Source organism: Harpia harpyja, chromosome Z (genome assembly GCF_026419915.1).
Source record: "Harpia harpyja isolate bHarHar1 chromosome Z, bHarHar1 primary haplotype, whole genome shotgun sequence".
Lineage (NCBI taxonomy): Eukaryota > Metazoa > Chordata > Aves > Accipitriformes > Accipitridae > Harpia > Harpia harpyja.
The window spans coordinates 8,364,706-8,389,514 of record NC_068969.1 but is presented as its reverse complement, the minus strand read 5'-3'; the positions used below and the strand labels follow the sequence as shown (position 1 = coordinate 8,389,514).

Below are 24,809 nucleotides of genomic sequence, written 5' to 3'. Positions count from 1 at the left end.
CTGCCCCAGCCACAGCCATCGAGTGGCCGTTGGGCTGCCCCTGGTTCAGCAGCAGGGTCAAAGTTGGGAGGCAAGGTAGGAGGGTGCAGCCGGTCTCATTGGGCTCCACAACTCGCCACCAAAGTCCTGCATGGGTTTTCTGAGCCCTGGTGCGACAGGAGATCCTGCTGGAGGCGGCAGCCGGCAGATCTCCCCTCTGCCCAGCCGCTCGCTGGAGACACCTTGAGGGAGACACCTTGAAGGAGAGGCCTTGCGGATTGAGACTGGTCCTCCCTTCCCAAGTGTTTTCTGTGCTGGGATCTGTGCAGCCACCTCTGAGTTGGAGGAAGAGAAAGCTCCAGTCTCTTTTCCCATCTTTTTTACTCCCTTCTTCCCTGGGGAGCTGCTCAAGGAGCAAGGTCAGCTTAGCCACAGCCCCTTCAACAGGCATGATGGCCATAAGTTCTTCATGACTCAGCAGATCTCAGGGTCTCTGTGACAGCTTTCAAGCTTTCCTCTGCCAGCTGGAGGGCGGGCACAGCAATGTCCCCATCTGCTTTTCAGTGCAGTTCCCCCTCAACCCCAGTTGCATGGATTTGGGTTATTTCTTGATCCACCTCAGCTCTGCCAGTGTTTCAAGTGGTCTTGCCCCAACGGAGGCTCAGGCAGTGCTGGGATGCTCCTGGGAGGGTGGGAGAGGGTGGTGGTCCCTGCCGGTGGCACTTGGCTCCTCTGGCCGTGCCTGAGCTGTGCAAATCCAGATGCTGGGCTCTGACACTCTGTTGCCTCGCAGGGCGAGCGGGGGGGACTGGGGAAGTGCTGCGCCCCTTTTCCTCTCCCTGAGGCAGCTGAGGATGCTCTACGTGTGGCAGCCTTGGGCTCTCACTCCTGATGTGGCAGCAGATGAAGCCCGCTCTTCCCCCCCGCCTCACAAAATACTGAAATAAACAGCACTGAGCGTGCGATTTCAGAGTGAGCATCATATTTAGTAATGCTCTGTGTGGATGCAGCACCTTTCAGTCACGGCTCATGAAACTCCCAGCCAGCAGCTGTATTACACTTTCGTTGAATTAAAGACTTCAGGAGTTCCCAGCGGAAGGCGCTGCCGTTTCTCCTTGCCTGTCGTTGTGGCTAGTGACAGGCAGTACCGAGCGACTTGGATGTGTAAGAAAAGCTTGGATTTTTTTTCTTGACCTTGGAGCGCATTTCTCCATTTAGGCTGTCGTATGCTGTCTTTGCTCCTGAGCTGACCTGCGAGGTGCTGAGTGCCTGCGGCTCCAAGCAAAGCCAGTGGCTGCAAAGGATGTGGGACGTGGTCCAGGTTCTCTGCTTTCTGCTGCTGCTCTGCATGGAGCAGGGTGCTGGCAGCTCTGCTGAGGACGGACACACGGCATGCAAGGAAGGGGCCAGGGGCTGCAGCTGCCTCCTCACCAATTCTGTCCCTTCTTAGCCATCGTCAGGGTCATCAGAAAGACGGAAAGCATTTTTGGAAGGCAGCTGATGGGTCTCCAGGGGGCCAGTGTCAATCACGATTAGTTGTTTTGTACTTAATTATTTTCCGGGGCTTTGGCATCAGCACGGTGCTCAGCAGGCCCTCGCTCCCGGCTCGCTCTCAGCAGCGTGCTTTCCAGCGTGACCCCGCTGCAGCGCATGGAAGGTGAAAGCAAACAAAAGCAGCCTCTCAACATGGGCTTACTGGCATGAACACAGATGGTTTCTAAGCATGTGGCTCTGCCCAGAGTCTCAGGTGCTCATTTTCCTGGAGCTGAGTCTGTCCAGCAGCATCTGGGTGCAACCGATGGCATCACCCGCTGAGCCCCAGTGCCACGGGGGGCACCTTCCCTGACGTACTCTGCCTCATCCTGACTTGCTTCCAACCTCCAAAGAGCCCTGCCTGTGCTACTTGCCTGTACATCCCAAGAAGGGTCTCAGCGCGGAGCTCCTGCTGTGCCTTCCTGCTGGTCTGCCTGCCCCAGCCCCTCTCCGGATGGCTTGTGTGTGAGCTTCGGCAAACATGGAGGAGCTGTGCCCCTCCTGGCAGCGCGTTGATCTATTATTTAGCGGCAGGGGCAATGAATATTTGATTGAATGTGGGGAAAGAGAGAGCCCAGGTGCACCAAGAGGGGAGCAATGCTCGGGCATCAGTGTCATGCTGGGGCGATGTGGGAGGGGAGCCGGTCCTCCTTCACAGGGGCATTTGGGGATGCCGGTACCCGGGGCGGCACAGGGCTGAGCTGCCTGGGGGTCCTGGCTCCCCACCAGGCTCGTTAGCTGTGTGGGGTGAGTGATTCCCGTTGCACCCATCCCCGGCTGGTCTTTGGGTGTTGGCTGCTTGGCTTCCATTCTTCCTAGGTGGCCCTGGCCTTTGCAGGGCCCCTCAACACCCCAGCGGGGCTTCACCCTGGGCTGTGCCTCTTTTTTCCCGAATTAAAACTTCCTGGTTTCCACGTTCCTGCTGAGTGAAGGTGCAACAGGATAGCTACACTGTTCTCGGGGGAGCAGAGCAGAGGCGGGGGGTTTCCATGGGACAGTCGGCACCTTGCTGCACGCCAGAGGGAAAAGCCATGCTGGATCCAGGTGCTGGGCTGGCTCCTGGTGCAGGGACTGGCCTTGGGAAGTGGGATGCAGGAGATGGGCAGCGGCTCGCTGGCGGACCGAGCGAGATGCGTGGGGCAGGGTGGAGAAGTGGGCGTGAGGGCTGCCGGAAACCTCCATGCCCGCGAGATGAGAGCTGAGCCCCTGCTCACCCGCAAGGCACCTCCCAATGAAGCTTCGGTTGCCCTCTTGGAGCCCTGCCGCACTCCCTGCCTGGCCTCTCCGGGCTGTGCTGGGATGGCTGGGGGTTCCTGCCACATCCCCCTGCCAGAGCTGACCCCGCACCGTCCCCAGCAGCAGCGGCTCCATCTCTCACCCTGCCCACCCCAGCCAGGCTGGGTGGCCATGCCAGAGCGAGCCTTGTCCTGCGCAGAGGAGAGCGAGGCTGCTGAAATGGGCAAATTTGCCAGCTGAGGCTGCTCAAACATGATCAGAAGTGACAGAGCAGTGAAAAAGTGCCTGGCTGAAAGGAAACAGGACTCGATTTATTGTCGCCCTTGGAGCAAGGGAGAGGGAGGCGGCTGCAGGGGTGAGGAGAGTGGTGCTTTCCTGATGTGGCGGCTCGGAGCAGCGTGTAGGTCAGCTTCATCCCCATCTTCCCCTTCCTGAGCTGCTGCTCTTCTTCTCAGGAGCTCCTTTGCCTTATGGCATGGGGTTACGTGACGGCTTCCCAGCCAAAACGGACCCTGGGGTGACACAGGAGGGGTGCTGTGCAGACAGGGCACAGCTTGGGGGGTCAGGGTCACTCTTGTCCTGGGTTTCAGAGGGACGCGAGATGACCACAAATGACGTGAGCTGTCATGAAGCCATGGTGGGAACATATCTGTGTCACCTCAGGCCACCAATTTGGCCAAATTGGGTTGGTTTTTTTTTTTCTTTTGAGATCCTCGCTAGAGACCTTGCAAACCCTTAGCTGGCTTCAAGGCTCAGGGGCCACACACTCCCCTCTGTACCCCACAGCTCTCCATCTTCCCAGAGGCTCCCTGCTGACCCACTGCCCTGCCGAGGTCCTGCCAGGTGGGATAGCATCTCCCATCTTTGTGCCGCCTGCTCAGTTTCCGCCATCTCCTTCAGCAAGCACCTCGCCGGCAGCGTGCAGAACATCCTTTTTAACTTAGAGTAAATGTAGTTTCCATGTTGAGGTGCTCCCTGATGCTGCAGCAAAGGTGGCACGTGTTGGCAGGCGATGGTTCTTTTCTCCTTTTCATGGGGGGGTCAGCAGGCGTTGCTTGGGTGGGCAGCCCAGAGCTCGGCTTGTGCCAGCTGCCAAAGGGGTTGCATGCCATGGCCAAGGCGAGAGGGTGGAGGCTCAGGCTCCTCTCTGGGCGCCCACCAGGCAGGATGAAGCCGATACACCATCCAGTTTGGATGAAGCAGCGGGTATGCTGTGTCTGTGGGTCTTTCCCGGCTGTTCCTCGTCCTGCTACCGCTACTCGGTCCTCTCCGAACAGCCCTCACTCAGCTGGCAGGACTGTGGGATGATGCCACTCAGAAGGCAGAAGACTGCCATTTACAAGCAGTTCTGCTGGCAGCTGCCCAGGCTGGGAAGAAAAACAGCAAAAAAAGGGATTTAAGGGTGTTTGGAAGGAAAGTTCCCTCCCTGTCGGGTCTCCTCCAGGAGATCAGTGACTGCCATGCAGCTGGAGGAGGGCGAGCAGCCCAGCCCTGGGTACCCCAGCTGCAGGAGCCCAGGGAGGCTGGAGATGCCTGCGGGAGCCCGGGACAGCCCCGTGCCGGCGGCTGGGGATGGAGCCACGCCGGCAGGAGCCAGCATGGAGGAGAGGGCTCTCCTCTCCCACCTGGGAGCCCCTCCACGGTCATCACCGTCCTCTTTGCCGCTTCCCGGCCCCACTGGTGGCAAGCTGCGGTCCGGTGCCGCTGCCAAGCGGGGCTCGTCCTGGCTTCCCTCCTGGTGTGGAGCATGATCGTGGGCAGGGGTGTCCGGCCCGGTGTGGCTGGAGCTCCCGGGGGAGCGGAGGTGCCGAAAAGCGGCTGAGCCCAGCACGCGCTTCCCGCTGGTGCGAGGCAGGCTGGAAGAGGGAGGGTGGAGCGGGGAGGGCTGTGATGGAAGAGCCCGCCCCGTGTTTGCTGTCACTGTCGTAATTAACAATGTGGATCTGTGATGTCGTAATCAGTGACGTGGATCTGTGATGTCATAATTAACCACGTGGATCTGTGATGTCATAATTAACAATGATTAATGTTTTACAGGAGGGTTTTGTCTCCTGGCTGGTTGCTCCGGCAACAGCACTGAGCTGCTGGTCTCAATCTGACACGCTCATCTCATTGTCGACTCCTTAATTGTGTTGTCAACCGAGCTAACGAGGCAGGGATTCGGGGAGGCGGCAGTGGGCCGAGGGGTCTGCCCGGGCAGGCAGGGTCAGCCCCCGGGGGCACTCGGCTGCGAGAGGGGGTGTGGACTGGCAGCTGGCTGACATGGAGAAGTGCTGAGCGAGCTGGGAAGGCTTCCCCATCCTTGGGCACCCCAAGTCCCATCTGCCGCTGCCCTGCCTGCCTTCGCACTGCTGCCAGAGCTGACGGCTACGGGGAGCCACGCAGGGAGCAGGAGTGGGTTATAGGGCAGCCTTAGGGTGCCACGGCATGAGGCTGGATGTACACCCGCCTTTGACGGCAGCACATCTGAGGACCTGCCCATGTGCCGCCTTCCCCTTGGGTGCTCAAGCAATGCTGCAGCTCCCCATCACCCGCGCAGCACAGCGTCCAGCTCCTTGCCTCATTCCTGGTGCTGTGCTGGGGGCAGGGTTGTCCCCCGGTTCCCAGGCCGGGCATGCTCCCTAAGGAAGGACATGCCAGGTCCTCAGTGTGTGCATGGAGAGCAGCAGTGGGGCCAGGCATGGCCAGGAGGTCAGGGCACGGCTGGGAAGTCAGGGGTTGTTTGTGCCGGCTTGGGGGTGCCCTGATTTCAGGGAGCTGCTTGAGTCCAACTTGTGCTTGTCTTGGCCCAGCCATTTCTCAAAGGCACAGGAGGTGACGAGGTAGGAGCTGGTCTCCACTGTGGCCTGACGTCTCTGAGGTTTCTGGTGGCTTCGAAGGCTGTGGCACGCCATTCCCATTGCCTCCTTCCCGCAGCATTCACTCCCTTCCCTTCTCTTTCCATCCCAGGGGCCGACACCATGAGTGAGACGAGCTCCATCAGCATGGAGGCCACAACTGACAGCAGAGACACCTCGGTGGCCACCTCCATCCTGCTGCCCTTCCCAGCCAGCCGTGGCCGGGAGGAGGCAGACAACCGCAGCGAGCACAGCTACAGCGAGTCTGGAGCCAGCGGCTCCTCCTTTGAGGAGCTGGACCTGGAGGTCACCGGGGATGGGGAGGGAGCCCCAGGCCTGCTGCCCGACGTGGGCTGTGCGGGCAACCAGGAGGTCACAGACAAGTGGACCAAGGAGCCCATCGCTGCTGAGAGAGGAGAAGAGTGAAGCAGAGACCTGGCTGCCTCACCTCCCGCCAGGGTCTGAGTTACTGGGAACTGGTTGCCTTTCCCACCTCCTTCCTCTCCAGCCAAGAGATTTTGGTCGCTGGTTTCCCCCGCGACCCGCTCTCCCTCTTTGCAGAAAGGTGTTTGACCGTTTCGGGGATGCTGGGAGGTGGGGGGGGTCTCCTGCAGCGCTCGGAGGTGTGGAGTTGGTGCAGGTTGGGGGGGACAGCGAAATGCATTTGCCGTTTGTGTGTCTTTAGATGCATCACAAATTCTTTGCAGGTGTCTCGGGGCAGGGGGGGTGGTGGTGGATGGCAGAAGCGTCCCCCCTCATCTCTGCCAGTGCCCCTCTCACCCACAGCTTCTCTCTGCTGCACCGCCGCGTGTTTTCTAGCACCAAAGAGCCGTGAGTAGGGTCGGTTGGGTTTGTTCCCCCCTTCTCTTCCCCTTGCTGAAAAATGGAAACATCCCGTGTAAACCTGATCCTCCTGGCACTTCCACGGGCGCTTTTGAGGTCTGTAATAAAGTGGATGCTTTTCCTCACCGGTGGCCAGTGGCATTGCTGACTGCCTCTTGGCCGATCGCGTCGTCCTGCCCCGTGGGGGGGAGCGGGCTGCGGGTGGAGGCTGCTGGTGGGCTGCCCCCCTGTGCCCCCCGACTGAGCCAGGGAGCTGCCCGGGGGCTCTGCACCCCTGCTGCCGGTGCTTGCTCCCTGCCCGGGCAACCCCGCGGGGCCCCGGGACCATCCCTGACTTCTGCAAGCTGCAGGGGGAGCGGGGAAGGGTCCCAGCCGCCGTGCTGAGCTGGGCTGGGCTGGAGGGAGGTGGTATCCCCGCTCCTCTTGGGACCCTGCTGAAAGTAAAACCGGTAAAGCCAGGTCCCTGCACTGCCAGTGGGCCTGGTACCGCTGTGCTGCTTCTGTGGCAGCAGGGACCAGCCTGTCCGTGCAGTGCCTCCCCGGCATCCCATCTGCCTGGTCCCGCAGCAATGGGGTGCAGGCAGGGAGGGCTGCCCATGCTGGTCCCAGTTCCCTGTCCCCCAGCTGGGGACAAGGGAGCAGCCTGGACATCACCCCCGCGGTGCCCCGGGGCAATGCCAGGTGCCAGAGCTCCTCGCCTGGCTGGCAGAGCTCAGCCCTTGCCCCGGTGCCCCCCGTGCTTCTGGCAGCCCAGGGCTTGTTCCCCGGCGGTCAGATGTGGCGGCCCAAAACCGAGGCTTGGGGTGGGGGTGCAAGGGGCAGGGGAGGCCTGGCTGTCCTGCTGTGGTGGGGATGTGTCCTCCCTGGCTTGGAAAGGTCATGATTAGTCCTCAGCCAGTGATTGACATGAGATTGTTCATAAATATTTTGTGCTCTGAGTGATAAAATATTAAACTCCTCCAGCCCACATGGAAAAATATTGCTCTTCCCGGTGTTTATCTTTGTTGCCGGTTATTACAAAACTGCCAAGCCCCCTGAAATATTTATGCCTGGCTGAGGCTCCGGGGGGGGGGTTGGAGCCAGGCAGCGGATCCTAATGCCGCTTGTCCCTTAACCCCACCAAAGATGGGGGCTGGGGAGGGTTTGCCGTTGTCCTTCTGCTGTCAGCCGCGCTGAAGCAGCAGCCAGGAGGGTGCAGCCGGTGCCGGGGCGCGTGCGAGGCTTGTGCCAGGTCCCGTCTGCCGGGGGGGGAAGTGGGACCTTGGCAGTGCCAGCATCCTCCAGCACGGCACGGCTCCAGCCCTCCCCGGCTCTCTGTCCCCACCGGCCAGTGATGGTGAGGTGTCCCAGCCCAGGCATCCTCCTCTCCCCGGTGCCCCGCTCTGTCTCTCCTAACAGTCTTGAAAGGAGCTGGTGGGGTCTGGGGTCCTGATGCCGTGGGACCCCAGGGAGGACCTTGCCATGGAGGTCCTGGGTTATCCTTCCCCCAAATCAGGACTCCTGGGTGGGGGGGAATGACAGAGCAGGTCTGACTTGCTGCAGTGCCCTAACCTGCAGTCTGCAAGCACAGCAGCTGGCAGTGGGGAAACTGAGGCACAGGGCAGTGAGGTGGTTACTCAGGGTGGTGCCCCAGAGGCACCCCTGGTCCCTGCACATCCCTGCGGGTCCTGTGTCATCCCCCCGTCCTGTTCTTGTCCCTGAGTCATGGAGCTCTCCGGGACAGCCGGGCTGCCAGTGCAGGACTGATGGGGATGCAGCACGGTGGGATCCTGGGCAGCCAAATGGCTCCAGAAAGGGTTTGGGCAAGTGGTGGAGACCTGGAACGCTAAATCCAGCCACTGCCTCTGTCTTCGGATGGTCCAAAGCCTTCCCCCAGCTTGGTGCCTGGGCTGATGGTGAGTGCTGGGGGCTGCATGGAGTGCAGGGGTCAGCGGGGTGATGCTGGGCCCCTGGGTACCCCCCAAAGGCTTGGGGAGCAGGGGACAGGCTGGGTGGGGTGTTCTGCCGGGCAGGGGGGGACACAGCCCCTGGGGCACCAGGTTGTGTCTGTGGAGCTGGAGCCAGCGCTGGGACCCCACTCGTTGGGCTGGGACTGAGCTGGGGGAGCAGGCGCTGAGCTGTGCCCTGCTGGGTCTGCCAGGGTGCTGAGCAGGTCCTGCCTGCTCTGGCCGTGTCCTGCCTCTGCCCAGCCTGGATCTGGCCATCCCTTGCCTGCATCTGGCTGTGTCCTGCCTGTGCCCTGCCTGTGCCCTGGCTCGGTCTGACCATGCCTGACCTGGATCTGGCTGGGTCTTGTCCGTGCCCTGCCTTCTCTGGCCGTGTCCTGCCTGGATCTGGCCATGTCCTGCCTTCCCTGACTACGTCCTGCCTTCTCTGGCTGTGTCCTGCCCGTGCCCCGGCTCAGTCTGACGATGCCTTGCCCGCATCTGGCCACGTCCTGCCCGCGCCCTGGATCCGGCCACGTCCTCCTCCCCGGCTTTGCCCAAGCCCCGCCAGCCTCCGGCCCTGCCGGTGCCCTGCCCGGCGCGGCGGTGCCGGGAGCGGGCGGAGGGCAGGCGGGGCGGCCCCGGGGGTGCCGCTGCCCGGCGGGCCGGGCCGGGGCCGGGCCGGGGCGGGGGCCGGGGCCGGGCCGGGCCGGGCGGGGGGCGGAGCGGCTCCGCTCGGCTGGGGCTGCGGGAGTGTCAGAGGCGGCGGCGGGAGGCGGCGGCAGCCGCAGCTCCGAGGCGGCCGCTGCACCGGCACCGGCTCCCGGCACAGCCCGCCGGGCCCAGGTAAGGGCTGCGGTCCCACCCCCGCCGCTCCCGGCCGCGCCCGTCCCCGTGGCCTCGGGCCGCGCCGTGCCCCGGCGGCGCCCCGGCGTCCCCAGAGCCCCGGTGCCCGCGGCGGAGGGTGCACGGCGACCGGCGGTCCCCCGCAGCCGTCGGGGCCGCGGCACGGCGGGGCTCGGCGGCCGGTGCCCGGAGCCGGTGCCGGGGCTCCCGGGGCTGCGGGAGGGGAGTCGAGCCCGGGCACCGGCACCGGCACCGGCTGGGCCGGCGGGGCGAGGCGGGGCGGCGGGCACCGGGGCCGGTCCCGCCGGCTTCCCACTGCCCGGAGCAAGACGCCGGGCCGCGGGGCTCCAGGAGAAAGGCTCGGGGGGTCCCCGTCGCCCCGGCAGAGCCGACCCCCTGCAGCGGGCACCCAGCGGGACCCTGCCGCTGCAGCGCCCCGGCCCCGGGGCAGGGAACTGGGGGTCACCGCCCGGCACGGTGGGGACAGCCCCCCCCCCCCCCGCCCCTGCTGCCATCCCCCCCGGGTCCCTTCTCCGGCTGACCCCGGCCGGGGAGAGCAGTGGCTTTAGTGGGAGGGGGGGGCTGCTGGGGCAGCCGGACCCCAGGGTGGATTTGGGATGGGATTTGGGGTGGATCAGCTGAGCCCGTGACCCCTCGGGGGGCCGCGGTGGGGCAGGCAGCCTCCTCCTCTCTCGCCTCACTGCTGGGGCACACGGGCCAGGGCTGTGCCAGCTCCTCTCGCCTTCGCCTCCCCGACGCCCCGTGCTCCCCCCGGGCTGGGCAGGAGCAGCCGAACGGCCGCGGTGGTGGGGCGCGATGGGGCGAGACCCTGGGGAAGGCACTTCGGCCCCACGGGGCACTGGGGCTCGCAGGCCGTGGGGGCAGAACGGAGGCGTGGGGGTCCTGGCAGAGCTCGGTGGCAGTTGGACTCGCGGGGACCCCCGGGGGAGATGACGATGGCAGCTTGCGCAAGCCAGGCTCACCCTGCGCCCTCCCAGCACTGCTGCTTCCACACACGCCCCACGCCACCCCTAAGGGTGCTGGTGTCGGAGAGGGTCAGGCCTCCTGGCAGGGGGTGGGTGGGAAGCGCTCGGGGCGCATAGGAGCTACGGCACCTTCTCACCCATCCTACTTGCTGATCATTTTGGGAGGGGAGGCTGCCAGCAGCCGGCAGGAGCCTTCCCGCCGCACCACGGCCATCGGTCTGGACTTGGTTCTGCCCTGCCGGGTGCTTCACTTCCCCAGATGTTCTCCAGATGTTCCCATGGGGCTGTCCTTCCGCCAGCACCATGCCAACCCAGCTGAGCAGCTGCAGGGATGGCTGCAGCCCTGCTCACGCTGTCCCTCGGGGCTCACTGCAGGGTGGGTGATGGTTTGCCCTTTTGGGAGAGCTTTGCCTGAAGGTGCCTTTCATCTGGCGGGTCCTGCCAGCTGCCCCAGAAGAGCTGGACCCCAAGGAACTGGGCTCCCGGTGCCACCGGACCACTGTGCCAGGCTCAGCCTGCCACCGATGGGGTCCATCAATAATCCATTTGCCCGTGGCCTCTTTCCTGCTTAAGGAAACCCTAGGTCCCTCAAAAGCATTCACTGCCTGAAATAAGGGAGGGACCCTTCCTCAGCCTCTTCCCCAAACACCTTCAAATTAGGGGGTCAGGCAGGATATGCCCTGAGGCAGCTGGGGGCTCATCACAGGCAGGCAGCACTTGGGGGACAGGCACTTTGGGGCACAGAGGAGGAGGTCTGCCTGCATCCCACCTCCCCACCCCATTACGCCCTGTGCCACACTGCTGCCCGCATCCCTCTGGGCATCACCGCCAGCTCCGGCTGCTTGCTGGAGGGCTTCTCCAGCCACGGGCACCACCTGTCTGGGAGCACCACGGGGGCATCGAGGGGTGCCCTGCTCCTGCTCAGGGACAGCGGACTCGGTAACGGCTGTGAGGGGCTGCAGGGGGGCCAGCACTCTCCGGCATCGCCCTCCTACCTCAAGTGCCCCCATGAGCACCCTGCTCTGCTGGGCTGTGGGTGAGCCCCAGGACCCGCCACGGCACCGGCAGCTTCCCGTGCTGGAACAGCCTGAGTTTTCTGGGCTGTCAGGGGGTCTCCTTCTCCCACAGCCCTTGAAACGCCAGCCCTGCGGGATTTCAGCAGTCGGCTTCAAATGGGGAACAAATCTCTCCCGTGGTTTGGGAAAAGACAACTGATCTCTGAGGGGACTGCATCTCCTGCCAAAAAAAGGCCTGCCTGCTGCAAAAGCCTTTGATTCCCCCGCGCCTCCGTGCTTTCTGCAGAGGGAGTCAGCAAACCTGGCTCTTACTTTTACTGAAATCTCTGAATTTAGTATACGGGGAAGGAAGGGGCGGTGGTGAGAGAACAGACTCGAAATCACCGCGGCCGCCGGAGCCCGCCCCGCGCATCGCTGCGGGGGGATGAAGCCGGCGGCGCGTCCCCGCTCCAGCCCCGGTGCCACGGGCAGCAGTGGGGGCAACAGCAGGGCAGGTGGGCTCTGGGGGTGGGGATGGGGATTAAAATACAGGGGTGGTTGGGTGCTGGGTGCTGCGGGCACAGCAGGCTCATGGCTGGCTGCTTTTGGCAGCGCTCTTGGCTGGAGGTCGGTAGCTGTTGGCATCCCTGATGCTGCTGCACGGGTCGGGGCTCGGCTCGGAGCCGGCGTTGGCTCTGCCTGCTCAGCCCGGGCTCCCTGCCCCCGGTGATCTCCCTGGCTCCTTTCCCCCTCCCTGATGTTTTAGGGGTCGGCAAGCTGCCCCCCAGCAGGCTGCTCTGCCCAGTGCTGCTGCAGGAGCCAGCTCTATGCCCCCCCTGCCCACACCCGTGCATCCCAGGGAGTGGTGGGGGGGGTGGGTCCATGCACCCCTACTTGTCCCCTGGGGTCTGTGTCACTTGCAGGTGTCCTGGGTGTCCACGGTCACTGCAGGAGCTGTCACATCTGCTCAGCTCGCCCTTCTGTGGCGGGTCCTTCCTAAGGGCACCCCACGTGGGGCGGCTCTGGGGTGGGGGGGCACAGGCAGGCTCATGCCCTGGCTCACCAGACCCAGCGGCTTTTCTCTTTGCTTTTCCAGGTGCCAAGGGCTCTGCCAAGGAGGCACGACCCCCCCTCACGCTGACACCACGCTGCGCCACCCCCCGCCGCCCGATGCCTGGGGACTGCCTGCCCTCACCTTGACGGGTGGCAGCGGGTGACACGGGGTGGCCTGGGTCCCCCGGCCGGCGCTGGCGCACCCCATGGCGGTCCCCTTGGCCGCCTGGCTGTGGCTGATGCGCCTGGCCACCTGCCTGGCCGCCGGGCATGGCATGGCTGGCAAGAAGGAGATCAGCATGGATGGGGACCTGGTGATCGGGGGCCTCTTCCCCGTCCATGAGAAAGGAGTGGGGAGCGAAGACTGCGGCAAGATCAACGAGCACCGGGGCATCCAGCGCCTGGAGGCCATGCTCTTTGCCCTGGACGAGATCAACAAGGACGGGAGCATCCTGCCAGGGGTGAAGCTGGGCGCCCACATCCTTGACACCTGCTCCAAGGACACCTACGCCCTCGAGCAGTCCCTCGACTTTGTCCGTGCCTCCCTCACCAGGGTGGATGGCTCCGAGCACATCTGCCCCGATGGCTCCTACGCCGTCCACGACGACGTGCCCACTGCCATCACTGGTGTCATCGGGGGCTCCTACAGCGACGTTTCCATCCAGGTACCCCCCGGGCAAGATGGGCTCGGATGGGGCTGGGGGGTCGGCAGAAACGGGGAGGGAGGTAAAACCCCGGTTGCGGTGCGATAATGCCACACAGGGATGCTCTTGCATCCCTCGCAGTGATGCTGTGCCCTTTTCTGCAATGGGGAGGGAATGCCAGGCTGGCACCTGAGACAGCCGTCTCTCTGCTACCGGGGGTGGGCTGCAGCCCTGATGGTGGCTGAGGTCCCCTCAGGGTCTGCGGGGAGCCCCCCACCCACCATAAGCCAGGGGAGCTGAGCCAGTGGATCCGTCCCACACAGGGACGGGGTTTTATTCCCCTCCCGGGGTCGTGGCAGCAAGCGCAGCTCCTCAGCCCAGGACGATCTCGATGGTCAGGTCCACGCCGTCCTCAGTGCCACCACGCTGCCGCGTCCCACGCTGCCACGTCCCTCGCTGCCGCCAGCGGGCCTGGATGGTGCGAGCCGCCTCCCGGCAGCGCCGGTACTGGTCCCTGGCCCGCCACGTCCTGGCACGGGCCTGGAGAAGGACGCTGGCCCTCTCCTGCCTGACATACGCCGCCAGCGCCCGCAGCCGCCGCTCCTCCCGTTGACGGGCGACGGCGCGATGCCACCAGGCCTGGATGCGGCAGGCGCTGTGGGCGGCCACCTCCAGCGCCCGGCGGACCAGCTGCCCCCGCCACCAGGCCTGGATGGCCACAGCCGCGCCGTGGCTGTCCTGGTCCCCCCTGACCAGCATAGTGCTGCGGGGGGGTGGCTGCTGGGGGGCTGCCCTGGCACCCAGTGGGTGGCTGTCTCCGGGGGCCACCATGGCGTGGGAGCGGGGTTCGGCTCACCTCCAGCCCCGTGGGTCCTGTCCCCCGTGGGACGGGCGGGCGGCCGGGTGCACGGACACACTCCGGGCGTGGCGGTGACATTCCTGATGTCAGAATGGCAGCGGGGAACGCTGGGGCGGGGATGTGGGGACACCGCTCCCAGCAGGCAGAGCTGCCCGGCACGAGGGGCCACCGTCCCCTCTGCCCCCCCCCAAACCCAGCCGGCGAGGTTCAGCCCTAGGGCTGCCCGGCCGGGGCAGGGTGGGCGCAGAGGACCACCGCCCCCACGTCCACAGTGATCCCACGGGAACAGGCAGCTCGAGCCTCGGACCCGGCTGGCACCCTAGGTGCTGTGCAGCTCAGTCCCCAAAACCGTGGCTCTGCGGACCCGGGGGCCGGCTTTGGCAGGGAGAAGAGCATCCCCTGAGGATGCAGGCAGCCGGCGGGGCCAGCTGAGTCCCTGGGGCTGCCGGTGGGCCACGCACTCGCTAAGAATTAACGAGTCCCCAGGGCGCATCTAACCACATCTGCTGGTCCCCGGGGTCCCCATATCCCCCAGCCGTGGGGTGGAGGAAGCCAGGGCTGGGTGATAGAGGCAGCATCCTGGTCCAGCCCACGCGGCCGCTCGTCCCTTCCCTTGCTGGAGGGCCTGGCGTGTCCCCACGGCTGGGGACACCGTCCCAACCCCAAGCAGGCGGGCAGCCGGCCGGGGAGCGTGAGCAGTGCTGGGGCGGCACAGCCGGCTGGCAGCTCCCGCTGTGCGGTGAGGCCAGGCAGCGGCATTGCTGCGCTCCGGGGGCTTCTTGCCATTAGGGGACTTTGTCGTCGAGAACATTTGTCCACGTTAATTAAGCTGCGTCTCTTGCCTCAGGAGCAGCGAGATGAGGGCAGGCTCACCGGCCCCGCTGGCGTGCCTGAGCCCCCCCCTTGCTTCTCCAAGAGCCTGGGTTTTTAACAGCCTCATTAGCGGGGCTTTTTTCCCCTATGAAGCTAACGAGGGCTTCTGCTGAGCTGCTGGAAGGTGCCGGTCTCACTGGGGCTCCTAATGTGGGATGCGCAGGCGCTGGTCCCCAGGCCCGGCTCTGCGGTCCCCCCGGGCTGGGTGGGGGGGCTCTGCCCTGGCCCCCAGCCCCCAGAGCCCTTTCCCCCCTCGCCGTGGGGCTGCCAGGCACCCGGCTTTCTCCTTGCCCACGAGCATCTCCCACAGGTCGCCCGCAGGGGAGTTTCTGCTTTTGCCACGAATCCATTTATCCCCTCCCCAGCCCCAAATTTCAGAGGGGAGTACACGAAATACTAAAAAAAACTAAAAGAAATGAGCATGTCTGAAGGCTCAGGCAACCCTGTGAATGTGCCGTCCGTCCATCTACCAGGACCTTCCAGGTGTGGGGGGGTTGCTCATCAGCCCCACAGTCGTGCTTGGGAGCACCATGCAACACTTGGTGTTGGGCAGGGGTCCTCCAGTGGGAACATCCCTCACTGGGCCACATCTTCAGGTGCTCACCTCTCCTCCTCCTCCATGCAGGTGGCCAACCTGCTGCGGCTCTTCCAGATCCCACAGATCAGCTATGCCTCCACCAGCGCCAAGCTCAGCGATAAGTCCCGCTACGACTACTTCGCCCGCACCGTCCCGCCAGACTTCTACCAAGCCAAAGCCATGGCGGAGATCCTCCGCTTTTTTAACTGGACTTACGTCTCCACTGTGGCCTCGGAGGGCGACTATGGGGAGACAGGGATCGAGGCCTTTGAGCAAGAAGCCCGCATGCGCAACATCTGCATTGCCACCTCGGAGAAGGTGGGGCGCTCCATGAACAAGAAGACCTACGATGGGGTGGTCCGGGCTCTGCTGCAGAAGCCCAATGCCAGAGTGGTTGTGCTGTTCACTCGAAGCGAAGATGCCCGGGAGCTGCTGGCGGCTGCCCAGAGAGCCAACGTGTCCTTCACATGGGTGGCCAGTGATGGGTGGGGAGCCCTAGAGAGTGTGGTGGCCGGGAGCGAAGCTGTGGCGGAGGGAGCCATCACCATCGAGCTGGCAGCCTACCCCATTAAGGAGTTTGCTGCCTACTTCCGTAACCTCAACCCCTACAATAACAGCCGAAATCCCTGGTTTCGGGAGTTTTGGGAGCAGAAGTTCAAGTGCAGCTTCCACACGCAGGACTGTAGCCGGTACTCCCTCAAGACAGGCAAGTTTGAGCCAGAGTCCAAGATCACGTTCGTGGTCAATGCAGTCTATGCCATGGCTCACTCTCTCCACAACATGCACCAGGCGCTGTGCCCCAATGCCACCAAGCTCTGCGACGCCATGAAGCCCGTCAATGGCAAGAGGTTCTACAAGGACTTTATGCTCAATGTTAATTTTGATGGTGAGTCCGGAGATGGAGACAGGGTTTGGCTGCCTAACTGGAAAGGGATGGGTGGAGGGGCAGGGAAGAGGAAGGAGACCCAAATTTGACCCAAGACCCTCCAATTCCTCCAGCCTGCCCACACCCGGGGAGCCATGGGCTGTGGTTGTCCCAGAATGCCAACAGCCCACCATCACCCTTGGGAGGCAACCAGGCCTTCTGTCCCCAGTGTGGAGAAGCTCCACAGTGTGACCAACCCCATCCTGCTACAGCTGGGTGGGACCAGCCCCACAAGGGACCCTCTGAGAACATAGGTTCTTAGAGACCTCACTTGCAAGCGTTGTGGTTTATTCACATTTCAGGGATTAAACTGGAGGGATGCCCTTGACCGGGGACCCACATAGTTTGGGGTGAATTAAAAGCACGTCCTCTGTGACTTGGGCTGAGCCCAGGTGTCACTGAGAGCCACGGAGGCTGCAAAATCCCCCATTTTGCCCCTACAAAGCTGGCTGGGGCTGCTGAGCTCTTAGGCACGCGGGGAGGTAGTTCTCCACCTTTGCTTTCCTGCTCCTAACATGTGCCTAGGCAGCAAATATGAAAGTGAAAGCAGGGAACAGGCTGGACATTTGCGTGTGGCAATGGTGGGATGTGACACTTTTTGAAGGATCCCCGCCGCCATGCCAGGAGCAAGCACCCTCCTGCCCCATGGCAGTGACCGTCTCCCCTTCTCCTCCCTCCAGCGCCATTCAGGCCAGCAGACACCAAGAGCGTTGTTCGATTCGACCGCTATGGCGATGGGATCGGGCGCTACAACATCTTCAACTATCACTACACGGATGGGCGGTATCGGTATCAGAAGGTGGGCTACTGGGCCGAGGGGCTCATCCTCAACACCAGCCTCATCCCATGGGCTGAGACCTCCATCCCTGTGTCCCAGTGCAGCGATCCCTGCAAGAAGAATGAGATAAAGAGCATGCAGCCTGGAGACATATGCTGCTGGCTCTGCATCCCCTGCCAGCCCTACGAGTATTTGCTGGATGAGTTCACCTGCATGGACTGCGGTCTCGGTTACTGGCCCAACGAGACCCTGAATGGCTGCTATGAGTTGCCCCAAGAGTACATCCGCTGGAAAGACGTCTGGGCCATTGGTCCTGTCACTATCTCTTGCCTGGGATTTATCTCCACTCTCTTCGTTTTCGGAGTCTTCATGAAGAACAATGACACTCCCATCGTGAAGGCCTCTGGCCGGGAGCTCTGCTACATTCTCCTGACTGGGGTCCTCATGTGCTACAGCATGACCTTCATCTTCATCGCAAAGCCCTCCACTGAGGTGTGCACGCTCCGACGCCTGGGGCTGGGCACGTCCTTCGCCGTCTGCTATTCGGCCCTCTTGACCAAGACGAACCGCATCGCCAGGATCTTCAGCGGGGTGAAGGAGGGGGTCCAGCGCCCCCGGTTTCATAAGCCCCACATCGCAGGTGGTCATCTGCATGGCCCTCATCTCTTGCCAGCTGATTATCGTCATCATCTGGCTGCTGGTGGAAACCCCCGGCACAGGCAAGGAGACCGAGCCTGACAAGAGGTACATCGTCACCCTCAAGTGCAACAACCGCGATTCCAACATGCTCATTTCGCTTACCTACAATGTCCTCTTGATTGTCCTCTGCACGGTCTATGCCTTCAAGACACGGAAATGCCCCGAAAACTTCAACGAGGCCAAGTTTATTGGGTTCACCATGTACACGACCTGCATCATCTGGCTGGCCTTCTTGCCCATCTTCTACGTGACCTCCAGCGACTACCGAGTAAGAGCCTGAGTTGGGGGGGGGGGCTCTAATAGAGCTTGATCTGAGAGGTCTTGGCAATTTGGGCCTCACAAGGTTTGTGGCCAGGAGATGTGTGGGCCTGGGGAAGGGTCTTTGGCCACGGACCTGGTGATGGTCACCTCTGCATTGGGGTGTTCGGAACCAGGTGAAGGGTGGCTGAAGGGCTGTGGCTGAGGGGGCAATGAGTCCTGGGAAGAAGACACACACCCCCATCCCTCTCCCTTGACAGACTGTTTGCTAGAGTGAGGCTAGGAAATGGCCCTGAGACCTCCAAAGACACCCTGACCACGGAGGAGTGATTGCCATCATTCAGCCTCATGATGCGAAGGCACGAGACAGCCCCTGGCCCATCCAGACACCCCCCCACCAGGGCATGAATGCCAATCCCAGGGCCAGCACGGTCCCTGGGGAGCATGGGGTGCACCCTGCAGCACCTGGCAAGGGTGCCCAGACACATTCTTGCCAGGCCTGGAGGACTCGGTGGGGGCGGGCTGCAGTTGGGGGCTTCCAGAGAGGACCTGCATCCCCCGGTGGGAGCGGGCACTGGGGTGGGGTGTGCTGGGCTGTCCTGGTTTCAGCTGGGATAGAGTTAATTGTCTTCCTAGTAGCTGGTATAGTGCTATGTTTTGAGTTTGGTATGAGAAGAATGGCCGGTGCCACAACGAGGGCTTCATCCTGCCCCGGTCGGGGCAGAGGGCTGGTGGCCAGAGCACCTGACGCCCACCCCTGTCTCCAGGTCCAGACCACCACCATGTGCATCTCGGTGAGCCTCAGCGGCACCGTGGTCCTCGGCTGCCTCTTCACCCCCAAGCTCCACATCATACTCTTCCAGCCGCAGAAGAACGTGGCCAGCCACCGCGTGGGCACTGCTCGGTTCAGCGTGGCGGCTGCCAGCTCCAGCCAGTCCCATGGTGAGCACAGTGGGGATGGGGAAGGGCTTGGGGGCAGCACCCCTTTCCTGGCTGGGGGGGGGCACCCCAGCATGGGCCCCTGAAAGAAAGTGGGGTGCAGGGTAGGGTATGGCTGGAAATGGGGGGACGGAGGGTGCTGTGTCCCCTATGGCTCATCCCTGTCATCTCCCATGGCTGCAGCACTGCCTGCCAGGGGAGGTACTGCTCCCAGGGGCCCGACGCTGCCTTGAGGGGACATGGCCACCCCAAGCACACTCCACCCCAAACCTGGGGGATTCAGCTGCCCTAGGTGCCTGTCACCACCCTGGGGGGACATGGCCCCCCCAGGCAACCTCTACCCCAGCCCCAGGGGATGCAGCTCCCCAGGCACCCATCGCCCACCGCAGCGGGATGCCTTGAGGGGGGGGGTTGCTGCCCCTGACTGCTGCCTTCCCGGCCAGGCTCGGCCTCGCAGTACGTGCCCACGGTGTGCAACGGCCGCGAGGTGGTGGACTCCACGACGTCATCCTTGTGAAGGACAGGGGGCCCAGGCCGTGGTGCCGCCGCTCATGCCCACGGCCGCGTCGCACCCCGGCTCCCTCCCCAGGGAGAGCAGTGCCCGCGGCACGGCCCGCTCGGGTGCCACAAGCGGCCAAGAGGCTCAGCCCCTGCCCCAGCACGAGCTACACATCCCACGCGTTGGGTCACGGTACGTGTCACCCTTCCCTTGCACTGAGACACGTTACACATCCCCTGTCCCCTGCACTGAGCCATGGTGAACGTCCCCAATCCCTCGAACTGAGCCGTGGCATACGTCCCCTGTTCCCTGCACTGAGCCATGGCAAACGTCCCCAGTCCCTCGAACTGAGCCGTGGCATACGTCCCCCATCACCTGCACTGAGCCATGGTGAACGTCCCCCCACCCCTTGCACTGAGCCATGGTGCATGTCCCTCTAAGTCACCTGCACTGAGCCGTTGTGCACCCCCCACGTCCCCCACACTGAGCCCTGGTGAACGTCCTCCCCGTCCCTTGCACTGAGCCGTAGCGCACATCGCACGTCCCTTGCACTGACCTGTAGTGCACGTCCTCCATTCCCTGCACCAAAACTGTGGTGCAACCCCCCCCCCCCCCCCTTATCCCTTGCACTGAGCCCTGGTGCAAATCCCCCCCCCCGCCACCTGCACCGAGCCCTGGTGCACAGCCCCCGTCCCTTGCACCGAGCCGTGGCACACGACCTAACTGCCTCTGGCCAAGCCACGTTGCAACTCCCACTTTGCTTGCACCGAGCCACGCTGCACCTCCTGCCCCCTCCACGCCGAGCCCCGTGCCGGCACGCGCCGCCAGTCTAGCCCCTGCCCCATCGCCCACCCTGCTTTCCTGGTGCAGGGTCTTTCCCGTCACCCCCCTGCGCCAAGCCGTGCTCCACGTCACCCTTCCCGGGTGCTTTGCAGTTTCACCTTTTTCTCCTCGTTTTTGGCCCCAGGAAAGCCACCGAGCACTGCCGGGCTGGGCCCAAGCCCCCTCCCTCCCTCCTTTCGCTGCGCGTAGTGCTTCTCACCCCTCACCCCTTTATGGGAGACAGGGCAGGAGCGGGGCAAGGGCCTGCTGGCCCCCCGGCCCCTGCAGAGCCCAGGGGGGTCCGGCAGGGGCTGAAGGCAAGTAAGAGAACCCAGATATTTGAGCCCAACCGAGTTTTTAAGAGTAGATTTTTAGTGTGAGCAAGAGTGTGATTTTTTTTTTTTGTAATTTATGTAAATAAAGTGGTTTTGTTTTTTTTTTTTTAAATAGACTCTTCCAGAGCTCAGGTCAGGCTGAACCTGAGGGAAAGGGGCAGACCCTCGCAGAGGGCAGAGCCACATCATGAAATGGGGGCCAGCAGGATCAGGGGGCCATGCGACACCCCCTGCTCACGTCCTGCCGGCTCCAGGAAGATGGTTGCACAAAGGACTCGGGGTGCAGCTCCAGGGACAGGGGTTTAGTGACCTGGCTCCAGCGCCTCTGGGGCCAGGGGCTAGGAGCTGTCGGGGGCTTCGGAGCTGGGGGCTGCAGCCCTCCGCTTCAGGGGGATGATGCAGATGCTGTTCTTGGCTTCTTTGACTCTCCACCACCGGCCAAGCCTGTAGATGAGAGAGATGGGGGCTACCCTCCGCCGAGCCCTTGGAGGAGCGGGGGGGCTGTGCCCCTGGGCAGCACCAGGGAGGGGGGACAGTACCGGTGCTCCTGTCCAAGGCCAGCCACCAGGAAGTCGCCGGCTGCAGAGAACTTGAGGCTGTTAACAAAACCCACCTGGAGGGGACAGGGCAGGGTGAGGGGCTCTGGCAGCCTGCTCCTGCCGCCCAGGGAGGGGAGCCCCTGCCCAGAGATGCCCCCAGCCCAGCTCCAATCCCCCACCTCCCCACCCATACCAACGGGATGTCCCAGAGGGGCTCCAGCTTCCGAAATCCCTCACCACACTTCCAGAGCTTCACGCTGGCGCTGTGGGAGCCTGGGGCAGAGAGAGAAGACTGCCATGCACCCCCACCCAGGTAAGGGAGCAGGACGCCCCCCCCTCCACAGCCCCACTCCAAAGCAGCTGCCACACACCTGTAGCCAGGAGGTCACTGTTGCGCAGGGCGGCCACTGCTGAGATCCAGTATGGCTGCTGCAGGCCCTGGGAATCCTGCATGCCGTGCGCCTGCCGGGCCAGTGCCAGCGGCTTCTTTTTCGTTAGCCCCCACAGGGCTAGGGACCTGCCAGGGAGGGAAGGGGTGAGGGGACTGAGGGGGGCACCACCTGCGCACCCCGGGCACCACCCCGGCCCTGTGCTCACCCGTCATCAGCGCCTGACACCATGTGCTCCTCGTTGATGAGCTGGATACAGTCGATGGAGCCCCTGTGAAGAGAAGGGGCAACTGCCATCAGTTATGAGCGTGCTTTGGGATCCTATTTAGGAGACAAGGGCTCACCAGGGCATCAGCATCCCCACAGTGCCGGCAGGCTCCTGGTGATGCTTGGCACCCGCACACCGCTGCCCCAGCCGGACCCACCTGCCTGCAGCCCCCTCTCCCCCCCCCAGACCTACTGGTGCCCGTAAAACACAAGCTGCGACTCCTCCGGGATCTTCCAGAGCCGCACGGTACCGTCCCGTCCCCCTGCCGTCACACAGCACTCCCGGCTCAGGCTGTCCAGCCCTGTGATGACATCCTGGTGCCCAAACCTGGAGAAGGAGATGGCAAAGAGCTGTGGCAAGCAGGGCCCTCTGCCACCACGACTCCCCTGGGCCCACTGGCGAACCCCATGGCAGCACGGTCAGTGGGTTCCCCCCCGCCCAGGTCTTACAGGGTCTCCACGTATGCATTCTCTGCCACGTTCCAGACCTTGACGCAGCGGTCGTGGGAGGCACTGTACAGCTGGTGCGTGCCCTTCCGGAAGGACAGACCCTACAGACAGATGGACAGACACAGGCACAGCAGTGAGGGGCGCCGGGGAGGACGCGGCTGCACAGCCCCACAGGCATCACGGCCGATGCCCGCAACTCACCGAGACGGCATCGCGGTGCCCAGTGAAGATGTGCAGGCGCTTGCAGGTGGCTGCATCCCAGATCATGATCAGCTTGTTCCTGTCTCCCGTGGCCTGGCAAACAACAGGGGATGCCCGAGACCTGCCCCTTGGGGACCCACGGCCCACCCCATGGGTGCTTTGGGGGGTCCCAAGAACCCATTCTAGACTCTGGTGGGGGTAGGGGCTGCTTTAACCCAGCAAGGTACATCTGGGCATGAGACACTGGCCCCCAGGACCCTGGGAAGAGATGCACTCCCCATGGCCACCTCTCCACCCCATGCGGCAACGCCAGACCCCTCTCTCCATACCAGGTACTTGCCATCTGACGAGATGGCCATGCAGAGGACGTGGGATGCGTGCCCCATGTGCCGCTCCTCGGTGCCCTTCTTCCCCCCGGGCACCACGCACAACCTCTTCCCACTCTCCACCTCCCCTATGGGAAAAGCATCACCGTCACCCCCTGAGAGCCTCCCACCACTCCAGAAAGCACCAACGAGCCTCCTGCAGAGACTGAAACAATGCACATGCACATCCCCAGAGGGGCTGGGGGCCAAGCCACCCCCGTGAGCACCCACAGTCCTGCTCCTGCAGGGTCCCTGCAGGGCTCAGGGTGGGGTAACAGCCAGTCATAGCCCCAAAGAAACACTTGCATTTGATGAGAGAGCCGTCCTTGGAAGCAGAAAAGATGAACCTGTCATCTGGAGAGATGACCAGGCAGGTGACAGGCAGCTGGTGCCCCCGCAGCATGCGGATGCTGGCTGGATCCGGAGGCTGTACCTGCAGGGAGAGCAGGATGTGAGCTGGGCTGCCCTGGCCCCTTCCCCAGGCATGGGAGTACCCGAGCACGGCACCCTCTCTTCTCCTGGGTGCCAGCAGCTGGCACTCCAGGTGGGAGAAGGGCCCTGGTCCCGTAGCTGGCACGGCAACTCGGGGTGCCGGCTGTGGCCATGCCTGAGTATCCCCCAAAGCCGGCACTTACGGTCTGGCACCCCCCTGGCACCCCCAGCGCTGGGCACGTACATCTTTGGCGACCAGGCGCTGCAGCCGGCCCTTCTGCTCGAGCTGGGGAAGAAGCAGGAGGCTCAGTGGAGGTGGCCGCGGCCCCAGCCCCACGGGAGAGGGGCAGAGCCCGCCGCCGCCACCGGGACAGAGGGGATGCGCCCGCCCCCCCTGCTCACCACGTCCTCCTTCAGCCGGTCGCCGATGAGATCCGCCGGCTGGGTCTCCTCCTCCTCCGCCGCCGCCCGCTCCTCCTCTGCAGCGGACACAGCGCATGAGGGCCGGGCTCAGCGCCCGGAGCCCTCCCGCCGGGGCTCCGACACCGGGGGCCGGGCGGGACTCACCGTGCTGGCGGAGCTGCTCCAGGTACAGCTTGGCCAGGCGCAGCTTCTTCTCCTGCGGCGTCTCCTCCACCTCCTCCTCCGCCGCCTCCCGCCGCCGCCGCCCCAACGACGGGCTGCGGGGACACGCGTGAGCACCGGTACCGGCACCCCCACCGGTACCGGCATTCCCCCCCCGCCCCGTGGCGCAGGCCTTACCTCTCCGGCTCGGAGTCACTGGACACCTCCTCGTCGACGGGCCGGCCGGCCGCCGCCCGCGGCCTCCCCTCGGCGCCCGGGACCTACGGGACAAACCGGGCTGATCAACGGGACGGGGAGGGGCGCGACGACCCCGCCGGGGCAGCCCCTCCTCTCTCTCGCCCCCGGCCCGGCCCTCACCGCCGCCCGCGGCCGCCGCCGTCCCGCCGCCCCGCGCGGGGCCTTGGCCCTCCTGCCGCCCGCCGCCGCCGCCATGCTGCCGCCGCACGTGGTGCCCGCCCCGCCCCGCCGGCTGCGGGCGGCCAGGCCCCGCCCCCGCCCGCTCCTATTGGCTTCAAGCGGCCGGGCCCCGCCTCCCACCGCCCCTGCGGCCCCGCCTCCCCTTCCACGGAAGCGGGCCGCCCTGTCACTCGGGTAGCGACGCCATTCACTCCGCGCCGGCCCCGCCCCGCCCCCTCGGCGCTGTCCCCGCCCCCTCGGCGCCATGCCCCGCCCCCTGTAGCTGTCCCCGCCCCTTCGGCGGAGCTCCTCTGCCGGGGCTCCGTCCCTGCCCCGAGTGTCCTGCGGTTTTGGGGGGGAGCGGGGGCTCCCCGCTGGGACCGTTCACTCCCTGCCGACCCGCACCCCCAAGCTCCCGCCCGGCGACACCGCCCGGTTGGCTGAGCCCCAGGGCCCCCTGGGGGCGCTGCCTCCTCCGGTCCCCCCAAGACCCCTGGTGCCGGCCCCGCGGGCATCGCAGCCGGCGTCCCCCACTCACCGAGACGGCGTCGCGGTGACGGTGGATGGGTGGCTGCTTCCCAAATCACGATCAGCTTGCTCTGCCCCTCGGGGACCCTCGGCCAGTCCCCGCGCGGGGCACGGCCTCTGGTCCTGTCCCACATCCTTTGGGGGTCCCAGGGACCCGTGCTGGGCTGCGCCAGGGGTAGTGGCTGGCTGTCTGGGACAGGCGGGTGCAGAGGGGCC

The 24,809-nt window shown here is 64.4% G+C and overlaps 3 protein-coding genes across 3 annotated transcripts in view; 2 read left to right on the top strand and 1 right to left on the bottom strand.

The window, feature by feature from the left end:
* The window catches only part of TEX264 (testis expressed 264, ER-phagy receptor), a 44,441-nt gene extending 37,888 nt beyond the window's left edge, over positions 1–6,553 (top strand). The window contains exon 6 of the mRNA XM_052778187.1: positions 5,698–6,553. Coding sequence (XP_052634147.1) covers positions 5,698–6,011 — 314 coding nt within the window. The 3' untranslated portion in view covers positions 6,012–6,553. The remainder of the gene's footprint in view (positions 1–5,697) is intronic.
* A 2,566-nt stretch (positions 6,554–9,119) lies between these two features.
* GRM2 (glutamate metabotropic receptor 2) lies at positions 9,120–20,553 on the top strand. The gene is given in 7 exon segments (XM_052776068.1): positions 9,120–9,199; positions 12,277–12,898; positions 15,235–16,072; positions 16,792–17,507; positions 17,509–17,856; positions 18,614–18,788; positions 19,229–20,553. Coding segments are annotated over 6 exon segments (2,610 nt in total). The 5' UTR covers positions 9,120–9,199; positions 12,277–12,439; the 3' UTR covers positions 19,303–20,553.
* On the bottom strand, positions 20,533–24,125 carry RRP9 (ribosomal RNA processing 9, U3 small nucleolar RNA binding protein). The gene is made up of 15 exons (XM_052776078.1): positions 24,027–24,125; positions 23,847–23,929; positions 23,652–23,764; positions 23,487–23,563; positions 23,329–23,370; positions 22,959–23,085; positions 22,617–22,741; positions 22,288–22,380; positions 22,087–22,187; positions 21,830–21,964; positions 21,578–21,640; positions 21,352–21,497; positions 21,174–21,253; positions 20,981–21,054; positions 20,533–20,885 (listed from the first exon to the last, which is right to left on the bottom strand). Exons 1-15 carry the CDS (start codon positions 24,099–24,101, stop codon positions 20,780–20,782), a joined length of 1,440 nt encoding a protein of 479 aa, XP_052632038.1. The 5' UTR covers positions 24,102–24,125; the 3' UTR covers positions 20,533–20,779.
* Between the last annotated feature and the right edge of the window lie 684 nt (positions 24,126–24,809).

Excerpts from the sequence above, each read along its gene's own strand:
- RRP9 (XM_052776078.1), bottom strand. The coding sequence starts at position 24,101 with ATGGCGGCGGCGGCGGGCGGCAGGAGGGCCAAGGCCCCGCGCGGGGCG. Across the intron at positions 22,742-22,958 it reads GGACGGCTCTCTCATCAAAT|GGGAGGTGGAGAGTGGGAAG; the intron begins GCAAGTGTTTCT and ends CTTTTCCCATAG. Across the intron at positions 21,965-22,086 it reads AATGCATACGTGGAGACCCT|GTTTGGGCACCAGGATGTCA; the intron begins GTAAGACCTGGG and ends CTCCTTCTCCAG.